The 19,758-nt window shown below is 47.0% G+C and overlaps 1 protein-coding gene across 4 annotated transcripts in view; it reads left to right on the forward strand.

Annotated features, from left to right (window-relative positions):
- The window catches only part of NFATC2 (nuclear factor of activated T cells 2), a 159,175-nt gene that overhangs the window by 21,918 nt on the left and 117,499 nt on the right, over window positions 1-19,758 (forward strand). For 3 of the 4 annotated variants that reach the window (XM_061210215.1, XM_061210218.1, XM_061210217.1), the window contains exons 2-3: window positions 11,403-12,414; window positions 16,742-16,913. In XM_061210215.1, the coding sequence (XP_061066198.1) occupies window positions 11,403-12,414; window positions 16,742-16,913 (1,184 nt within the window). The remainder of the gene's footprint in view (window positions 1-11,402; window positions 12,415-16,741; window positions 16,914-19,758) is intronic. The other variant, XM_061210216.1, reaches the window with a different exon arrangement.

Genomic DNA, 19,758 nt, shown 5'->3' on the forward strand with positions numbered 1-19,758 from the left:
AGAGAAGATGCTCTTTGGAGAGGAGCCACTGGCCGTTGGGCTTCAGTCGGCATCACAGCAAGTTATCTAACTTACGTACGATCAGTTCTGACTCATCGGGCCCCTGCTTCAGCCCCAGAACTTGGCCAGCTGCAAAAGCTTTCTCAGTTGACCTGACTCGCAGGCTGCAAGGTTCCCTGTGGCTGCCTCTGTGAGAGGCAGGGCCTCCCCAGGTGTCCTGCCCTGGCCCCCCAGGACCCCCTGAGCCAGGGCCAGGAAGAGGCAGCCTTGGAAAGTGCAGCGTGATGGATGCCTTGTGGCTTCCCCCCACGAAGGGACTTCCTCTTTCCTCTCTGCCCAGCACAGGAAATAGCCACAGGGCTCCGCAGAGCTCCAGCCAAACTCGGCTTCCCTGGGCTGGTGCGAGGTTCGGTTTTTGCCGATTGTTCCCAAACTGAGCTCAGGGAAGAAGGCAAGACTCGGCCCTGAGGCTCTTCCTGGGATGCGTCAGGGGCTGTCAGCTTTCCTACCTGGAGCAGAGCCCCACATGGGTTCCCCCAAAGCAAGAGGAACTGCCTTTGACTTTTTCCTGAACTTTTATTACGAACTTTTTCAAAAATATGGAAAAGTAGAGACAGTGGTATAGTTAACTCCCATGTTCCCATGCGCTCAGCTTCAACAATTATCAACATAAGGCCAATCTTATTTCATCTCTGCCTCAATGTATTCTCTGCATCTCCACTCCTGCTTACTTTAAATCGCATTCCAGGTGGCATAATATTATATTAATAAATAGTATGTAGCTCAAAAATAAGGGCTCTTGAAAAAAAATCAAATACCATTATCAAACCTGAAAAGGAATAATACTTAATTTCAAATGTCCAGTGTTTAAATTTCCTGCTTGTCTCACAAGGGTCTTTTTATGGTTAATTTGTTTGAACCAAGATCCAAACAAGATCCTCACATTGTAATTGGTTGACATGGCCATTTATGTCTCTTTTATTTTATAAAAATCCCCATCAGTCTGTTTTCTTGCCGTTTATTTGTTGAAGAAGCAGGGTCATTTTTCCTGTGCTGGTCTCCACGTGATGGATTTTGCCGGTGGCATCCCTGTGGTGTTTTTTAAATGTGTTCCTTTGTCCCTTGCATCTCCTACGGACTGGCATTTAGATCTAAAGTCCTGTGCCTTGGACTTTTAGTGCTTTTTTTCCTCTGCAAGAGAAATATATCAAAGGTAGACGGGAAGCTACAGGAAGAGCAGAGAGATTGCTTTTCCCGAGTTGGCATTTGGGGACCCTCCACGCGTCCTAATCTGAGGTTTTGGGAAAGAGCATTTTCTCACCTGGACCTGTTTTAGTTAATACGACATATTTCTAAAAGCCAGTCCTTCTGTGTGAATTTTAATTGAGCCACGCCTGAGTGAGCTGTCTGAAGTAAGAAAGTTGCCTGCAAAGCTCAGGATTTATAAAGGTCCTTATCAAAACAAACCTGTTTGGGTGTGCTGAAAAAGGGTGACCGTTAGACAAGGAGGTGGGGAACGCTTTAAGTCTGCAGTGCCTGCGAAAGTCATTGTAAAGACTTCAGAAAGGGGCTGTTTACCTGTGTGATCCTAAGAAGGTGGGATGAGGGTCTGAAATCCGCAACGGGTTACATCACCTCCGTTGCCAAGGAGAAAGGAGGAATGTCATTAATGACCGGGCTTGGCAGGGGCCACGATGGATGAAGTGCGCCCGCCCTTGGGGAACACGGCACCAAAGTGAAAGCTCCTGGGGACGAGTGTAAATAAAGCACCCATCTGTCAATCAGGTATTAATTTTAAGTCTCTGCCCCTGGCCAAGTGTTATGCGGCCCCACTGTCTTCAGGGGGAAGTTTCCACTTGGATTTCAAGTTGCCTGAAAGAAAGGTGGAAATCAGCTTCTCAGGCCGTGACAGGGGTTGTAGGACTCCATAAAGGGTACAGCTCTTTGAGGGGCTGGCGTAAAGGTGAGGGGGCCTTTGCTGAGTGAGTTAGAGGAAGGAAAGCAAGGAAGGTGGCCGTGCCCCTTGTGCAGGGCTTTGACGGAGAGGCGGGGAAGCCACGCAAGCCCTGTTTCTGAGGGAGGATTATCTGAGGTCTACTTCTGGCTAATTCTTCTGACCAGATCTTTCCTTTTCCTTTTGGCGAGGAAGTCGCTCTCTGTTGAGCACTGCGTGACAAATGCGGAGAGACTGTCTTTTCTTAGAGACGGATCTCCCTGAAGCACAAGTTCAATCTCAAATGGCTGTCTTCTTGAAAAACGGAGGCAGTATGGCAAGGTGACCAGACAAATCAAGTCTGATGTCATCATTTGATGGACTATTACACAGAGATGCAAAAGAAACTGCAGCTGCATACGACATGGTTAAATCTCAGACATAAGGTTGAGGAAAACTGTGACATGTACATCTCGTACGGTTTTATTTATATGATGGTCAAAGCAGGCAAACCCAGGCTATAGTGAGAGAAGGCAGGCGAGCGGGTCCCCCTGAATGAGGGTTATTGGCTGGGGGGGGGCCACCAGAGAACCCTCTGGCAGGATGGAAACATTCTATATCTTGATTGGTGGCTACACAGTGCATACATTTGTAAAAAGACATGAGGTGTACTTCTAACATCTGTGCATTTGACTGCATTTAAATGATGTCTCGGTTTGAACCCCAGCTCTGCCCCTGATTGTTTTTGTGACTTTGGGTGAATCCTCGCGCCCCTGAGTCTCAGGGCCCCCCTCTGTAACACAGAGGAGTTGATGGTTCCTGCTTCCCAGGGTGCTTGTAAACCCCAGAGAGAGAGGTAATGCATGGGAAAGCTCGAGGCGCAGTGAACGAATAAAAATAGGAAGGTCTTTGAACTTCTTAAAAGCACGAGGGCCCCATGGAATGACTTGCAACCGGTTCTTTCTATCCCAATTTGAGGACAGAGGTGAGGTCTCATGTCTGCCAGATGCCTGGGCCCTGCTGCCCCCATCCAAAAGCTGACCTTGAGGCACATGGGTTGCAGATTCCATACATGTCTCTGCTTCTCTCCAAAAGGAATACGTGTCAGCCTGCGGGTGCGTGTGTTTTTGCAAACAGCCACGCCAGTAGCCAGTCTGTAAGGCTCAGTGCTTGCAAATTGTCCCAGGTCCTGGATCCTGTGTCCCAGGCGCCTGGCCTCATGGCAGGCTGCCTGGGAGGCAGGACCGAGCCCTCCTTTCTGCCCTGTCTGGTGAAGGCAGACAGCTGCCTTAGCTGGGGCAAGGTCAGCAAAGAGCATAGCGTTCAAGGTGGCTTTTTCTAGTGGTTCCACATTGACGAGACAGGATGGTAAACTGCCTCTCTTCCCTTTCTGGCATTTCTGGACCTGACTTATCTGGATGGAATTTCTCACCTCTCATGCCCTGCTTCTGTGTATGTCATCTCTGAGTGATGGGTGTGACAACCTGATTCTCCGTCATTATTAATACACACGATCCATTGATTGGGAATCCAGTTACTGTTCGGCGTTTGTGCATGGTGGGGGCAGTAGGGGCATGGGGGGCCCTTTGGAAAGTTTGCTAAGTGCTGAGTTTATTACTTGAAGCGCAACCTGTAACTTTTCTTTTTTTTTTTTAAATTTTTTTAAATTTATTTTTGGCTGTGTTGGGTCTTCGTTTCTGTGCGAGGGCTTTCTCCAGTTGCGGCGAGCGGGGGCCACTCTTCATCGCGGTGTGCAGGCCTCTCACTGTCGCGGCCTCTCCCGTTGCAGAGCACAGGCTCCAGACGCGCAGGCTCAGTAGTTGTGGCTCACAGGCCTAGCCGCTCCGCGGCATGTGGGATCTTCCCAGACCAGGGCTCGAACCCGTGTCCCCTGCATTGGCCGGCAGATTCTTAACCACTGCGCCACCAGGGAAGCCCTGTAACTTTTCAAAGAAGGTCTTTCCTATAGGTGGTGCAAGCTGCCAGATGAAAAATCCATCCACCTTTTGCTCCTCTTGGCATTTCCCGCAGCCCCCAACACAGAGGAGGTTATGAGAGGAGTGGGATGGAGGGAGGCGGGATTCCTTCCCTCCATCTTCCCCCCCGTCCTCTGGCTGCACATGTACGGTGCCAGGTTGTGGCATCCTAATGCTGCCGTGGCAACAGACTGTGATGTCTCAAACCCAGCGCCCGGAACTCACACCACCTTGGGGTGTGAGCTCATTGAGCGGTGGGTCTATCACCTCAGACAGGGATGGACCGTAGCTCTGGGGCCCTGCTGCCAGCCTGAGGGGCATCTGGCCTCCAGACCGTGCCCTGGCTTCTCTCCTCCGAGTCGTTCAAGCCTGAGAGCACCGGTTCGTGCAGTCCCTTTCCCCTTCCCCCTTCCCCCTTCCGCAAAGGACAGATGCCTCATGTAGGTTCCTTAGCTGGGTTTCTATTTTGGTCATTCTATTCTGCTTCCTGAAAATTCCACCCGCCTGTAGTTCTAGGTGGAGAAGATGTTCTCTTGCTGTTCCTTTTTTCAAAAGCGACCTGTTGGCTGGTGAGTTGGCGCTGGCGGCTGTCTCAGACTTGGCCGTGTGTCCTTAAGGGTGAGCAACAGGCCCGCCAGAGGCTCCAAGAGGGCAGGCACTGGCAGAGAGCTCCTTGTGGCCTGAGTGGGATTTTTAAATAATCGTTGACTCAATCCTGGGGCAAATGGAGGGATTGTGAGTATTCCAGAAGAAAGGAATCCGTGTCTTTAGTTGTCTAGGGCAGCCTACCTCATGATGGGGCTCCAGAGCAGTTCCTATTCTGGGTACACCTCATTTCTGTGTGTTGGAGTTAAGGTATCACCATCCAGGAAATATCCCCTTTCATGTGTTATGGGGGTGGAGGAGCTGGGTGGGCTGCCTGAGACTTAATCTGGCTCTGCCACTTAGAAGCTGTGTGACCTTGGGCAAATTAATCACCCTCTCTGAGCCTCACGTTCCCCATTTATAAAATGAGGAAACTCTATCACCTGCTTCGTAGGTCTTTCGTAAGACAAACATTAGTATATGCTAAATGCATACATAGTGGTTCTTGGTATAAAGTATATGGTAGAGATGTGTTAGCGAGAATCGTTTTTGTTACTGCAACTAGCTCACTGTGTCACTAACATTTTAGTAAGATTTAGTTGATCAGCTCCCAGGTACCCCAGAAGAGGGAGTACAAAGCATGGAGCGGAGGGGGTGTTCAGGCATTCTTTACTTACTCCACATATTTTCTGAAGGCTAGCAGAAAAAGAATTCCCAAAGTGCTGACCAATCCATTTTATTTTTATAAAAATTTCTTCCCTTTTTCTTTTTTAATGCTTTTGAAGGCACTTGGGGGCCAGTGTGTGTCACACTTTCAAGTTGTAAAATAAGGCAATGAAAGCAGAGCAAGGGGAGAATTTTCACTTAGAAGATCGTTCTTTCCATAATGATAATACGAGTGTACTGGAAGGCCCCATTTACTGAGTGTTTATTTTGTGTGTTTTGGGCTTCATGTGGATAAGGTGAAACATCAGGTGGGTATTGTCACCAACCTCAGCAACTGTAATACATGAGGACTCAGAGGTCCCCCAGGTCACACAGCCGGGCGGGGGAGGGGGAGAGGGGTGAAGCCGTGGAGCTGGGGGCCCCTAGCACTGTGTATGGACCGAGACCCGGCCCTCAGTGCAGACGCCTTGCTAGGACGGGGCTGGAGTGGCCTCTGCAGCAATCTTGTCTTGCGGTTTTTGGAGAGTGGCCAGAGATCTCCCCAAATATTCATGGGGCCTAGATGTTGGGGTGAGCACCTGGGAACTTGACGGAAGGAAGGATGATGATATTTCGACTTTCAGATGTCTGCTGCAGAAATGATTTACCTGCTAGGGCTGACGGGGAGCAGATGTCTCATTTCTGAATCAGTTCAGGTTTGACTCGTGGATGGATGCTCCCAACATTCTTTGGGGCCTCGGCTGCGTGCAGGGCCCGGAACTGTGGGGCCTAGAGCAGTGGTTCCCAGCTGCAGGTGATTCTGCCTCGCAGGAGAAATTCGGCAATGCCTGGAGATGCTTCTGGTTGTTACAACTGAGAGAGGGGAGGGGATGCTACTGGCATCTAGTGGGTAGAGGCCAGGGATGCTGCTAAACATCCTGCAGCCTCACAGCAAAGAAGTCTCTAGCCCCCAGTGTCAGTAGTTCTGAGGTTGAGAACCCCTGGTCTCAGGTCTGCTGGGTTCAAGCTGTGAGACCTCGGGCAAGTTAATTCACCTCTTTGTGCCTCAGTTAACCCATCTATAAAAGGGGAGTAAACAGTGCCCGTCTCATAGGTTGTGAGAATTAAATAATTTACTACATGTAACGTGTTTACAACAGAGCCTGGCATATAAATTCTCAGCACATGTTAGCTGCTGTTGCTGCTGCTGCTGCTGTTGTTATTATGATCGGCCTTTATCTGCCTTCAAAAAGCTCACTGTCTAGTAGGGAGACAGACAAGTGAATCTATACTTGATAGACTTCACTACACGACTCTTTAGGTTCTGGCTACACTACAGAGTCTGTAGTGTCTGATCCAGCCTAGGGAGGGCTTTTAGGAAGAGGTGGCCCAAGTGAAATCTTGATGGACAAATAGTGGCTTGCTAGGAAAAGTGAGGACAGGAGGTATGGAAGGGTGTTCTGGGCATGGGGAACAGCATGTGCAAAAGCATGGAGGCACAGAGGACTGACAGCAGCAACCTCTGAATCCCTCATCTCTGCCTCCACCTTCTGCCTCTTTCGGAATCCTGATGCCTCGAGTGTGGGCTGGGTACCTCGCACGGCAAGTGGGATGGTCTCACGGGCCGCCCCAATGAGTATGTTGCGTACGCGGGTCATCCCCTTGGCAGGGTGCCTTCTCTTGAGTCAGGAGTGAGGCCTCCGTCAGGTGCTACTGTGTCTTTTAACGCCTTTCTTTCTGACACTTGCCGTTTCCTCCCCCCGACTTCCAGCTTTAAAAAAGGCAGAGTTTCTGGGGTCGTGGAAATGTCCTGCGTCATGATTGTGGTAGTGACAAGGGTGTAGAACATCTGGCAAAACTCACTGAACTCTGCACTCAAAATCTGTATGTATAAATGATACCTTATTTAAATAAAGAGCATCAAAGAGGAAAAAAAGTGGGCCTCAGGCTCAGAGCCTTTGGCTAGCAACAGTGTCTCGCTTGAATTTAGTAACTTTTATTTTGATTGTAGTTTTACCCTACCTTCTATTTATGGAGGTGACACTGATTTTCCATTTGTGGCATGGGTGTAAAGTTTCCGTAAAAAAAAAAAGAAAGTAATATGCGAACGAATTTAAATAGAAATATTAAGTGAATAATATTCACTGGTGGTACATGAATATAGCAAAGATCATGCACGTGGTAAGAAAAGCAAGCTTTTTGGAAACCCTTCTGAGAGAATCTGGTACTTCTGAGATGAAATGAACTTGGCCCAGTGCTGTGTGGGCACAGTGAGGGAGCTATCTGCAAGGGTGGCAGTTGTTTACGGAGAAATAGTGAAGAATCCTAGCTACTTAAAGAAATATTTTAATCATGAGCCTTTTGTCTGTGAGAATTACTGTCAAATACCCAGGGGAATGAGAATTAAGTGATCATAAATTACCTCCATTACTTGCTTGTGGGTAAACTTTCAAACTCTTGGGGAGAGAAAAGAAAAAGAAACTCTGCTGCTTGGATTAATTAAATCCAATGTAAATGCTTTCAATGCTTTTGCTCAGCAAACTGGCCTTTCTCTTTTTCATTGCTGCCCCGGAGTGTGAGTGATGTGTGTTTTTATGGCAAAAAGTTTCTGTGACTTTCACATCAGCCCCCAGGGGGTGTTTCTGATAAGATGTAATGCAGTTTTTCTGATAAGGCTGGAATTTTTGCTAAGAGGCTTTCTGTGTTTTGTTTTGCTGGTTTGCAGGGCAATGGATTATCTGAATGTTGTCGGACATGGATTTGACCTGGATCTCTTCCTAGATTAAAAATCTATGCTCTGTTACCTGCCAGGAAGGCAGTGTGTGTGTGTGTGTGTGTGTGTGTGTATGTGTGTGTGCAGGCACAAGTACAAGTTTATATTGAACTGCAGCTTTACAAGAACCCTAGACCCTACAGACTCTAGTTAGAGAAATGAAAGGACGTCAGAGCCAGAAGCAGCCAAGGAGACTGATCTGGTTTAACGCCGTCCGGTTACAAATGAGGAGGTTGAGACCTAGAGTGGGTGGGGGACTTTTCCAAGGTCACACAACTAGTTAGTGGCAGAGTAGGACTAGAACGCAATTTCCTGCTTCCTAAACCAGGTGTCATTGCTATATATCATGTTATGTCACCCCCCCCCCCTTTAAAATAAATAAAATAAAAACATATGCCTTTTGGAAATTATCTTTGTATTCCTCAATGTAGTACAGAAATCAGTCTCCTTTCTGCCTCTGCCCCTAATTACTTAGTTCTTCTCCCTGGAGGAAATCACTGTTACCTGTAACTTCCAGGGAAAGCCTGTGTACCCATAAGCATTGTGTGTGTGTGTGTATGTGTGTGTGTGTACACACTCACCCTCTGTTTCTATCCTATGCATACTGTGTGCATCTTTAACAATATCTTGTGGTCATTCTATATCAATGTGAAAAGAACGTTTTCAACCCTTTTTGTAACTGTATTGTATCTCACTATGTGAATGACAGAATTTAACCCATCTCCAGCTGACGCACAGTAGGTTCCAGTCTTTGGGGATTATAAACTGGGCTGGACTGACTAAACTTATGCATACCTGGTTTTGCACATGTGCTGGATAAATTTCTAAAAGTGACATTGCTTGGTTCCAAGTATACGTGCGTTTGGAATGTAGATTAGATATTACCAAATCACCCTCTCTTAAGGTGATGTATTTCTACCTTTTGGTTTGGATGTTAGCATCTTTGAGGAGTAGTTTAAATATTTCATGCTTTATTCAGCAGACCGACAGATATTTTTGGAGGGCCTGCTTTGTGGCAGGTCCTGTCCAGTCATTAGGAATACAGTGGGGGGGGTGGTGGTGGTGAGAGAGTCCTCATGGAATTGACTGATTGGTGGAGGTGGGGCTGGGAGTTGGGGGAGAGGCAGATGATAAACAAGTAACCACAGAATTACTGAATTAGAATTGTGAGAAGTGCAGTGGAGCAGAGCAGGGAAGTGTGAGTGGGGTCTGATCTCGTCAAGAAGGTCAGAAGGACTTCTGAGAGCACATGACACTTTAGCCAAGCTTCAGCGAAGGAGCGGTTTTAGTTACGAAGAGGGCTGGGTGGGGGAGGAGTTGTTGAGCAGAGGGAACAGCAAGTGCAAAGGTCCTGAGGCAGAAAGGAGCTTGGCATTTTCTGAGAATGACAGCCAGTTTGGCTGGAGTCCGGGGAGAGAGGAGAGGGGAGAGGGTAGAGAGAGGCAAGGCTAGAGGGGCAGGCAGAGGCTCAACCGGGCTGACCTAGTTGAGGTTGTTTATCTTGATCCTAGGAGCTGTGGAAAGCCATTTCTGGGCTCTCACCTGGGGTGGGGCACCACCTGAACCCTATGAGATCAGCTCAGCTAAACCAGATAGCACTTACCCCAGGATGGCCCAGAAAGGGCACCGAGGAAGTGGAGGATCACCTGTGTGCACCAACCAGCTCTGCTGTTATAGTGCAAAAGCCAGCCACAGGCTATGTGTAAACAAATAGGAGCGGCTTTGTTCCAATAAAACTTTACTTACACACGCAATCTGTGGGCCAGCTTTGGTCCAGGGGCTGTAGTTTGCCTGCCCCTGATCTAGCAGCATGCGATTCTCTAAACAGATAATATCTGATGTGATGTGAGCTGCTAACAGCTGTCAGTGGAGAAAAGACGGCAGGGAAATGGGGTGGAGAATGACACAGGGGTGGGGATGGAGATGATCCTTTTGATGGGCCTGTCTAAGGAGCTGCTGACTGAGCAGGCATGTGAAGGAATTAAGGGAAGCAGCCAGGTGAAGATCTTGGGGGGAGAGTTTCTAGGGAGAGGGAGCTCCACAGCAGGAGCTGCTTGAAGAATCGTGAGGATGTCAGCAGGGCTGGTGCTGAGTCAGCTTGGGGAAAAGTGGGGAGAGTGGGAGTAGTGAGACAGGCCAGGGCTAGGGGACGAGTGTGTTAAGGACTGTCCTGGGGACATCTAGGGAAGCGTTTAAAGTGGGTTTCACTTTACAATGGACATTTCAATAGACGGCTGCGTGGAGAACAGACCATAGAGGGTGAGTGTAGAAATGGGGAGACCAGGGAGGATGTGACAGCAACAGTCCAAGTGGAAGAGGGTGGCGGGAGGTGGTGACACATGAATTTAGTTCACATTTTAATAGAGTGGTCAGGCTTTGCTGATGGATTGGATGTAAGGGCATGAGAGAAGAGTCGAGGCTCACCCAAGTAACGACAGAGGGGGTGGAGGGGCCTCTGTTGAGCTGGGGAGCTTGCAGGAGGAGCGGGGTGTGGGATGGTGGGAACAAATAGCTAGTTCCCTCACTAATCTCACTCTCCAGCCACGGGTTCTTTCGAGGTGGAGCAGAAGCCTGAGTTAGGTGGCCACAATTAAAGAAAAAAATGAGATCATTCTGTATCCACTGATTTTACTAGTTTGGGAGGCTCTATAGCTATGGCTCTGTCTTTTGGGGGCCAAGTAGCTTTTCTGGGGGATTTCTAATCCTGTTCATTCTGTATTTGGGTGAATCTCTTCCCCTCCCTGGACCTCAGTTTCCTCATCTGTAAAATGGCACAAGATGAGATAATGGCTCAGGAGTCCTGGTTGTAATTTAAGTCACTTTTTTACATGTGGGCATAAACATTTGGGATTTGAACTCAGAGCTTCATGGTCTCCGGAGCTGCTGTGGCCTCCCCCTGCATCTTGTAGCTGTATCATACAGGTAGAAAGAGCAGATGGGCCTAGGTCAGTGTTTTTCAAACTGTGGGTCATGACCCACTGCTGGGACAGGAAATCTGTTGAATGAGTTATGACCAGAATTTAAACAAAATAACCCCAGACAGGAGGATAGATAAGAGTGCATCATACGTAGCAGGGTAAGTATTGTTTTGGGCAGCTTTTGTTTCAGTTGCCAGTGAACATGATGGTGTGAACTGAATTGTGAAATAAAATCACATTTCTTTTAAGGGTTGCACTGAGACAAAAGTTTGGAAGCCGTTAGCCCAGCCAGCCATCCAGGTCTCTGGCTGCTGCTGCACGGCTTGGACCAGCTGTGCTTGTGCACCTGCACTAAAATCCTTCCGCTTTGATCTTTCCGTTCAAGGAATCTGGGATGAAGTGGCCTCACTTTCCTTCTGTGAGGGAAGGAGTTTCTAGCTCTGGGGTTTGGTGTGGTGGGGATTAAAAAAATAAGAATAACAGGAGACAAAACCCAATCTGTGATTGCTCTGCATCCGGAGTTGTGTTTTAGAGGCTTAAAAAGACCCCTCCCTCCCCCCTTCTCTTTCCAGAAGAACCGAATGCACATAAGGTCGCCAGCCCACCCTCCGGACTCGCATACCCCGATGATGTCCTGGACTATGGCCTCAAGCCATACAGCCCCCTAGCCAGTCTCTCTGGCGAGCCCCCCCGCCGGTTGGGAGAGCCGGATAGGGTAGGGCCCCAGAACTTTCTGTGCCCTGCCAAGCCAGCGGGGGCCTCGGGCCTGAGCCCTCGGATCGAGATCACTCCATCCCACGAACTGATGCAGGCAGGGGGGCCCTTCCGCGTGAGAGACACTGGCCTCCTGGTGGAGCAGCCGCCCCTGCCGGGGGTGGGCGCCAGCCCGAGGTTCACGCTGCCCGTGCCCGGCTTCGAGGGCTACCGCGAGCCGCTTTGCTTGAGCCCCGCTAGCAGCGGCTCCTCTGCCAGCTTCATTTCCGACACCTTCTCCCCCTACACCTCGCCCTGCGTCTCGCCCAATAACGGCGGGCCCGACGACCTGTGTCCCCAGTTTCAAAACATCCCTGCTCATTATTCCCCCAGAACCTCGCCAATAATGTCACCTCGAACCGGCCTCGCTGAGGACAGCTGCCTGGGCCGCCACTCGCCCGTGCCCCGTCCGGCCTCCCGCTCCTCGTCGCCTGGTACCAAGCGGAGGCATTCGTGCGCTGGGGCCTTGGTTGCCCCGCTGCCCGGAGCCTCACCCCAGCGCTCGCGGAGCCCCTCGCCGCAGCCCCGGGACGACGGCGCCCCTGCCGGGTACCCCCCTGTGGCTGGCTCTGCCGTCCTCATGGATGCCCTGAACAGCCTCGCTGCCGACTCGCCCTGTGGGATCCCCACCAAGATGTGGAAGACCAGCCCCGACCCGTCGCCGGTGTCCACCGCCGCGTCCAAGGCTGGCCTGCCCCGCCACATCTACCCGGCCGTGGAGTTCCTGGGGCCCTGCGAGCAGGAAGAGAGGAGGAACTCAGCCCCCGAGTCCATCTTGCTGGTGCCACCAACTTGGCCCAAGCAGCTGGTGCCCGCCATTCCCATCTGCAGGTGAGTCAGGCTTTGAAAACGATTTATTCCATGGTCCAGTTTTAAGAGAAGGTTTTCTGGTTATGAGCATGGGATTCAGAGTTGGCTAGACTGGTCTTAAATCCTGGCTGTCCATTTACTGGCTGGCAGACCTTGAAAAGGAAGTTAAATTCTCTGGGAAAACAAAACAAAACTCTGAGCTGCAGTTTTCCCATCTGTAAAATGGGTGTAAGTGTCCCTGATTTACTGGGTGGTTGTTAGGAGGATGCAGTCATCGGATGCATGTGATTGCTTATATGACACTGAGCTCATTCATGCATTCGCTTATTTAACAAGTATTTATCAAACACCTACTATGTGCCAGGCACCGTTACAGGTGTTGGGGAGACAGTGTGAACAAAATGGGAAAAAAAATTCTGCCTTCGTGGAGCTGACGTTCTAGTAAGCTCAAAGCAAACCTGAACACGTGGAATTTGCTATCTTATTATAAGAGGAATTGATGTTTGTTGGCATCTGCTATGTGCCTCAGTATTGCAATCAGTGATATGGAGGCCTTCAAAAAATGTGGGAGCCATAATCCTCAAGGAGCTTAAAATCTTGGCAAGCTGAAGAGATGCATGAATAGCAGCATGTAGGCTTGGGGTCTCCAGGGATGGATCTGAGTCCTGGCTCTGCCACTCACTGGCTGTGTGATCATGGGCATGTCTGCTGCTGCCATCCTGCTGTGCCCATAACAGACATCACTAATCATGCAGGGCCCTCTTTCTCATTGAGCACCTTTTGGATGCCGTGCCCAGGGCAGACATTGCTAATCAATCAGGACCTTCATTCTCATTGAGCACCTTTCTGGGCCTTGGTTCATCTCCTGTGAGATGAGGATAATAATAGTACCTACTGCATGGTTTTTTTGTTTGTTTGTTTTTTTAAGGATTAGGTGAGATAATATATATCAAACTCTTAGCATAGAACCTACATGGGTAAGAGCTCATGAAAGAGACGGCTGTTATTGTTATCGGGGAATCTTATCCTTATAGAGGAAGTACTTTGTTGCTTCCTCACTGATGAGCCGTGTGCTAGGAGATTGAGTCCCCAGTAGCTGTTAGAGTGATGATAGTGACAATAATAATCACCAACATTTCAGGATGCTAGCTGTGTGCCAGGCACACTTCTAAGTACTCTCTCTGGATTATTTCATGTTATTCTCACATAAACCTGGTTTGGTTATATATTTATCTTCATTTTGATAATAAGGAAAATGAGGTACACAGATTAGGAGCAGAGATTATTTTATCTGTTTTATTAGGTGAAGAATCTAAGCTTTATGCTATTCCTGTTATCCCAATGGTTTTCAAAGTGTTATTTGCTTTTAGCAAATGGAAGCCTCTTCTTTTCAAATAAAATGTTGAATGCCAAAATAGGTAATGTAGAGCTGTTTTGATTGATGTGGGGTTGAGAGTAGCCTAGGGCCCTGTCCACTGGGCCTGGCTTCCCCACGCCCACCTGCCCCCAACCCCGACCGAAATGGACTGAATGGAGCTTCTGGTCTGATGTTTCCTCCAAAGCAGGTTCTGAGAACACTAGTGCCATCATAGGTCAGTCAGTCCCTTAAGGAAAGGAGTTTCTGGGTTTAATAGAGTTTAATAGACACCTTTGTGTAGGGACCGCTCCCTGCTGTGGACAGAATGTGCGGTGATTTCAAAGGCCATCTGACCACGGAGTTTTGAGACTAAAGTATCCTGGAGCCACCTTAGGAATGCTGATCAAGATCAACGCCTGGTGCAGGTTGAGAAACTGGGGCTCAGAGAGGTGAAGTGATACGCCCATCAGCACCCAGCTAGTTCATGACCAAGTTGGAAATCAGAATTCGAGATTCCTGACTCCTTGTTATTTCTGGTCAACTCCTTGATCAGTCTCCAAAACATGACTTATTTGGGAGTGAGGAGGAACATTAATATAAAATATGACTGTGAGGCATTTATCTGAGACTTTACTGTATATAAAATCCTTCCCTCTCCATTATGTGGCTTGATCTGAGAGGTTCTGATGAGTTAGAATCCTTTAGTCCCTAGCAAGTGCCAATCTGTGCCAGCCAGTGAGATATTTGCAAGAATTTTCTATTCGATTGAGAAGATAGAGCATTCAAAGAAGTCTCACGATGATATTTATCTCAGGGAGTGTGGATAACTCAGCAGGGGGCTGGAATTCAAATGCAGGATGTCAGACTGGCTCCAGTGGTCTGAGTCTTAAGATTATATTTCGGTTGTCAAACACCTATTCCAGAACCAAACAAAATTAGAAGTTGATACTTAGGGATATTCCATTGAATCTTCTACTCACTGAATGTTTTGATTCATACAGGGGTGGAGTGATTTTTTAATGAACCTTATTTTGCTAACTTTAGAAAATTTTAACTTGCATACGTGAGAATAAGAGTATTTAACACATATGGCACCTTGGATGTAGACAGAAGCTTGAAGGCATCTTGGAACTGTAACTAAGGTAGAAATAAAGGCACTTTAGACACCTGAGACTTCAGAGTTAAAGGGGCTTCAGGAGGCAATGTGGTTATAAAGAAGGGCTGGAGATTTGCTTGCATAGCGAGGATGGAATTTTAAGTTGGATTGTATGTTCAAGTTCGGCTCTGGCACTGATGGAGTTTGTGGGGCTTCTGCCCCCCTCCACTCTCCCCTTGGAATTGCTGTAAGAGAGAAGGGATAGAATTGGCCTCCCTGCAAATGTTTAATTAAGTCCAGTTGATAATGTTAGCTTCTAGCAGTTTTGGGCTTAGCAGGAAAGACTGTCCTGATTAGATTAATGTTTTCTCCTGCATGTGAAAAATCAGGACATAGTGACACAAATCCATGCATTTGCAACTTCAAAGCTACTTTGAACATACGGGTGTTCTTTGAAATAAAACTGCTTGTTCATTCATCCATTTATCCTTCCATTCATTCGTCCGCCCACCCACTGAATAGTCACTGACGACCTAGCAAATGTCAGGCATTGCTCTAGACTCATTCCATCAATGAGGTATTTTCTTGGGCCTATTTTAAATAAATTAATAAGATAAGAGACAGTGTAGAGATGTGGAAGGAGCACTGGACCGGGACTCAAGAGACTTAAGTTGGAGCCTTGGCTGTGTCTTGCTCTGTGATCTTGGGAAAATGTCTTTAGGTTCTCTTGGGCTCTGAGTGAATGGTCTAGATAGATTGTCAAGACTTCATTCACCTCCTCAATGACCTAATTCTAACCTCATATCAAGTACCTGATGTGTGTGCTGGGTAGGGTTGAGACTGTATAATAAAATGAAACTTAACGTAATACCCTCAAAGATTTTACAAATTCAGATGCCAAAGCATACATATCCGATGCCATTAATACTGTAGTCAGATCGTCTACAGGAAGTAACTATTTATTTGAAATATACACTATATTACATGAAAAAATAATTATAGCTAATATTTATTGAGCAGTTATTGTGCTTAAGCTCTTTATATGATCTCAGTATCCCCATTTCACAGTTGAAGGAGACTAAGCCCTAGGGAGATAGAGGCATTTGCTCTAAGTCACACAGGTAGTTAGAGGTAGAGCTGAGACTTGAACTTGGGTGTGTAACTCCAGTCATGCTCTTGACCTTTACTCCTCATTTAATTGTAGGAAGTCTGAGTGGTTTGGCTCATCCATACCAAAACCAGACACCTCTCTGTGGTTAGATGTTCTACACTTGACCCAAGAAGTAATGACTGTGACTGGGAATGGCCTCTCCCTAAATTTACTTTTATTTGAGACATCAGACATAGAAATAAGAGCTAGAAAAACTCTCAGATGTCATCTAGTCCATTTGTGGTTACAGGATACTGAGGATAAGAAAGATGAAGTTGCATACCTAACGTCACATGGCAAGTTAGTGACACAGTGGGGCCCCTGATTTCTATTTCAGTGTTCCTTCTCCCACACTTACTCCTTTGGAAAAGAAAAACATCCTGGCTAAGGGATGTTCTTTAGAGGTGAGAGGTGATATTCTTCAAAATTTCCAGAGGAAAAGAAGTTACAGTGGTTCAGAACATGCTAGAACAATCATATCATGAACTTAGCTTCATAAACTGAGATGTCAGTCATTCTGTCTTCATCAAGATGGGAGAGAAAACAAAGAAAGAGAATGAAAAAGATCTCTACCTTGTGAAGAGCCCTACCTATCATGTCTGAGAAATGTGTGCCTCCCAACAGCCAACATTTTATCATATGCCCATTGGACATGATTTTCGGAAAAGGGACCATTTATGTTTATTGTACAGATTGATGGGATATGATTTATTATACACATGACTGATTCTGCTTCCTCCTTCAGCATCCCAGTGACTGCATCCCTCCCTCCACTTGAGTGGCCACTGTCCTACCAGTCAGGCTCCTATGAGCTGAGGATCGAGGTGCAGCCCAAGCCACATCACCGAGCTCACTACGAGACAGAAGGCAGCCGAGGGGCTGTCAAAGCTCCAACCGGCGGCCACCCTGTGGTTCAGGTATGGCCTTGAGTTCTCTTCCTTTTGCGTCCTCATTTATCACTGGGTGATTTACTTCTGCTGAGCTACTGCTTGGTGCTTATTAGGCTGAGGTATGAGGTCTTAGCCTCTTATTCCTCTGAGGGATGGGAAATTTGAGACTGAGTATCAGAAGCTAATCCAGCTACTCAGAAGCCATAGACAAAAGTCTTACTGAGCTGGATAAGGATAGAAATGATATTCATGCTCAAGCTTCTTCTTCCTTCTCTTTCTGATTGAGAGACCACTAGAGTTTTGCAGAGGTTTCTGTATTGAAGGTTTCTGAAGCCATCATTTTGTGTTTAAATTTCAGATGAGAGTCCATTGAGGAAAATCAGTATATTGAAAACTGGGGAAAAGTTAAAACTACACAGAGTCAAATACCTAAAATAACTATTATTAGCATTTTGATATAGTTCCTGTTGCCTTTTTTTCTATTCATAAACATGGCAATGTCTATCACTGTACATTTTTATACTTGATGTTATAGTAGTTTGTACTTTGATTTTTTTTCACTTTACATTATACTCTGAGCAGTTCCTCCTGGTTTTTCCTTAAGCATTATCTTTTATGTCTGTGGCTTTTGATTTAACCTCAGATTTTTTTTTTCAAAATAAGTGGAGAACTGTTTTTTTCCTCCAAAATATTGAGTTGAAATATTCTTGATTGTATAGTCTGGTTAACCAGGAACTGCTGACTGGTGCCCACCAACCAACTCAATTAACCAGCCCTTTAATACATTTAAATTAATTTAACTCTTTTAAATTTGCCTTAAAGTAAAAGTATTCTATGATAAGAATCTGATGGTGCATCAAAACCCTTTAGAGTAGTTGTTAAAAATGCAGATTCTTGAGCATCCACTGAAACTACATGACACAAGTACAATTCAGACAAAAAACAAACATACAAACCCCTAACCCTAAAATCTTCACAGGTAGCTTTGAGTGTATATACCTGGTTAAGGACTTTAATGATAATATTAGGAACTTATAAATCCTGGCAGTTGCTTTTTCTAAATCTAACATCACAGCCTTTTGGGGATTTTGTTTGCATTCGTTGCTTCTTTTCATTTGCCACAAGTCACATTTTACTATTTCTTTGCATGTCTAGTAATTGTTGACTGTATACTGACATTGTGATGATGATGTGTACTGGACATCGTAGAGACTCTTGATTTTGTTATCTTCCTCTAAAGGTAGTTCAGTTACTGGCTGATCACATCGAACTTTTATAGGCTTGATTATACCCTTTGTTAAGGTAGACCTGTGGAAAGCCCAGGGTGTTCCCCATGCCCTTCAGGTTCATGGGGTTAGCCATCAAATTCCTTCTTTTGTGGATCTAGTTGAGGCTAGGTTTTAGACCATGTTAGGGCAGGTCTAAAGTAGCCCTTACTCTAAGGCATGACCTTACTCTTAAGGCCTAGTCTTTTTGGATGCTTCGTGGGGAGGTCACTCCTCTCTGGTGGGCTGGAATTCCAGCCCTGCTCAACCTCTAGTCTCTCTGTTTCCCTTTTTACCCCATAGCTGCCTCTCTCTGATAAACTCTGCACATTCTTTCCCTGTGCTTACACAGCCCAGCCCTTGGCCAAGGACTTGGGGAGCTCCCCTAGCACCTTCCTCCTCTCTGATGCTTTACCCACAGATCCTAGCTGCTTCTACAGCCTGGGACTCTGAACTCTGTCTCCCCAGCTGAGCAGGACCACTGTGTTCTGCTTGAACTCCACTCCCTGCATGTGGGAGGGAAACTGTCCCCAGGCAGAGAGCTGCAGTGAACATGGGCTCACCTCCTATGTTTCCTTTTTCTCATGGACCACAGTCTTACGCTGCCTGCTGTCTAGTGCCTGAAAGCAATTGACTTATCAACTTTTGTCCTATTTTATAGTTGTTTATGGTGGTAGGGCTGGTCTGGTACTATTTACTCTGTCATGCTTGAAAACTGATTTTTGGAAAAGAAAGTCTTCATATCATTATCGATCGATCAAGGCTTATCTGCTCTAGGATGGGAACCTCTTGGCCTGGAGGTGGTGTTAGTGTGTGCTGGAGTCAAAGCCTTTGGTTGTAACAGAGAGAGAAACTCATTCAAAGCAGATTAGAAAAAGGGGATTATATGGGGAGGCTACTGGGGTAACATATCATCAGGTCAGGAGATTCAGCTCAAGAAGAACCTGGACTCATGGTCATGAGTCCAAGATTTATTTCTTTGCTCAGTCAATCCATTCAACAAGTGGATTCTTTCTGCAAGTATTTGTTGACCACCTACCTTTTGCCATATACTGTGCTTGATGCCGAGATACAATGAAGACTGAAAGAGAAGCGGTGGTTAGCTTCTCTATGGAGCTCATGATCTAGGGGGTATAAAGTTATTGACTAAAGAATCATGCAAGTGCTTCCCTGGTGGTGCAGTGGTTGAGAATCTGCCTGCTAATGCAGGGGACACGGGTTCGAGCCCTGGTCTGGGAAGATCCCACGTGCCGCGGAGCAACTAGGCCCGTGAGCCACAACTACTGAGCCTGCGCGTCTGGAGCCCGTGCTCCGCAACAAGAGAGGCCGCGATAGTGAGAGGCCCGCGCACAGCGATGAAGAGTGGCCCCCGCTTGCCACAACTAGAGAAAGCCCTCGCACATAAACGAAGACCCAACACAGCCAAAAATAAATAAATTAATTAATTTAAAAAAAATAATCATGCAAATGATAAAATTACAAATTGTGGCAAGTGGCAGGAAGGAAACGTGCATGAGGCTCTAGGTGTGTAAAATGGAGGAACCAGTGTAGAGGGGGGAAGATTTCCCTGGTAACATTTCCTTGAAGAAGAGACTGGGGCGGCGGAT

This window comes from Eubalaena glacialis, chromosome 13 (assembly GCF_028564815.1).
Source record: "Eubalaena glacialis isolate mEubGla1 chromosome 13, mEubGla1.1.hap2.+ XY, whole genome shotgun sequence".
NCBI classification, from domain to species: Eukaryota; Metazoa; Chordata; class Mammalia; order Artiodactyla; family Balaenidae; genus Eubalaena; species Eubalaena glacialis.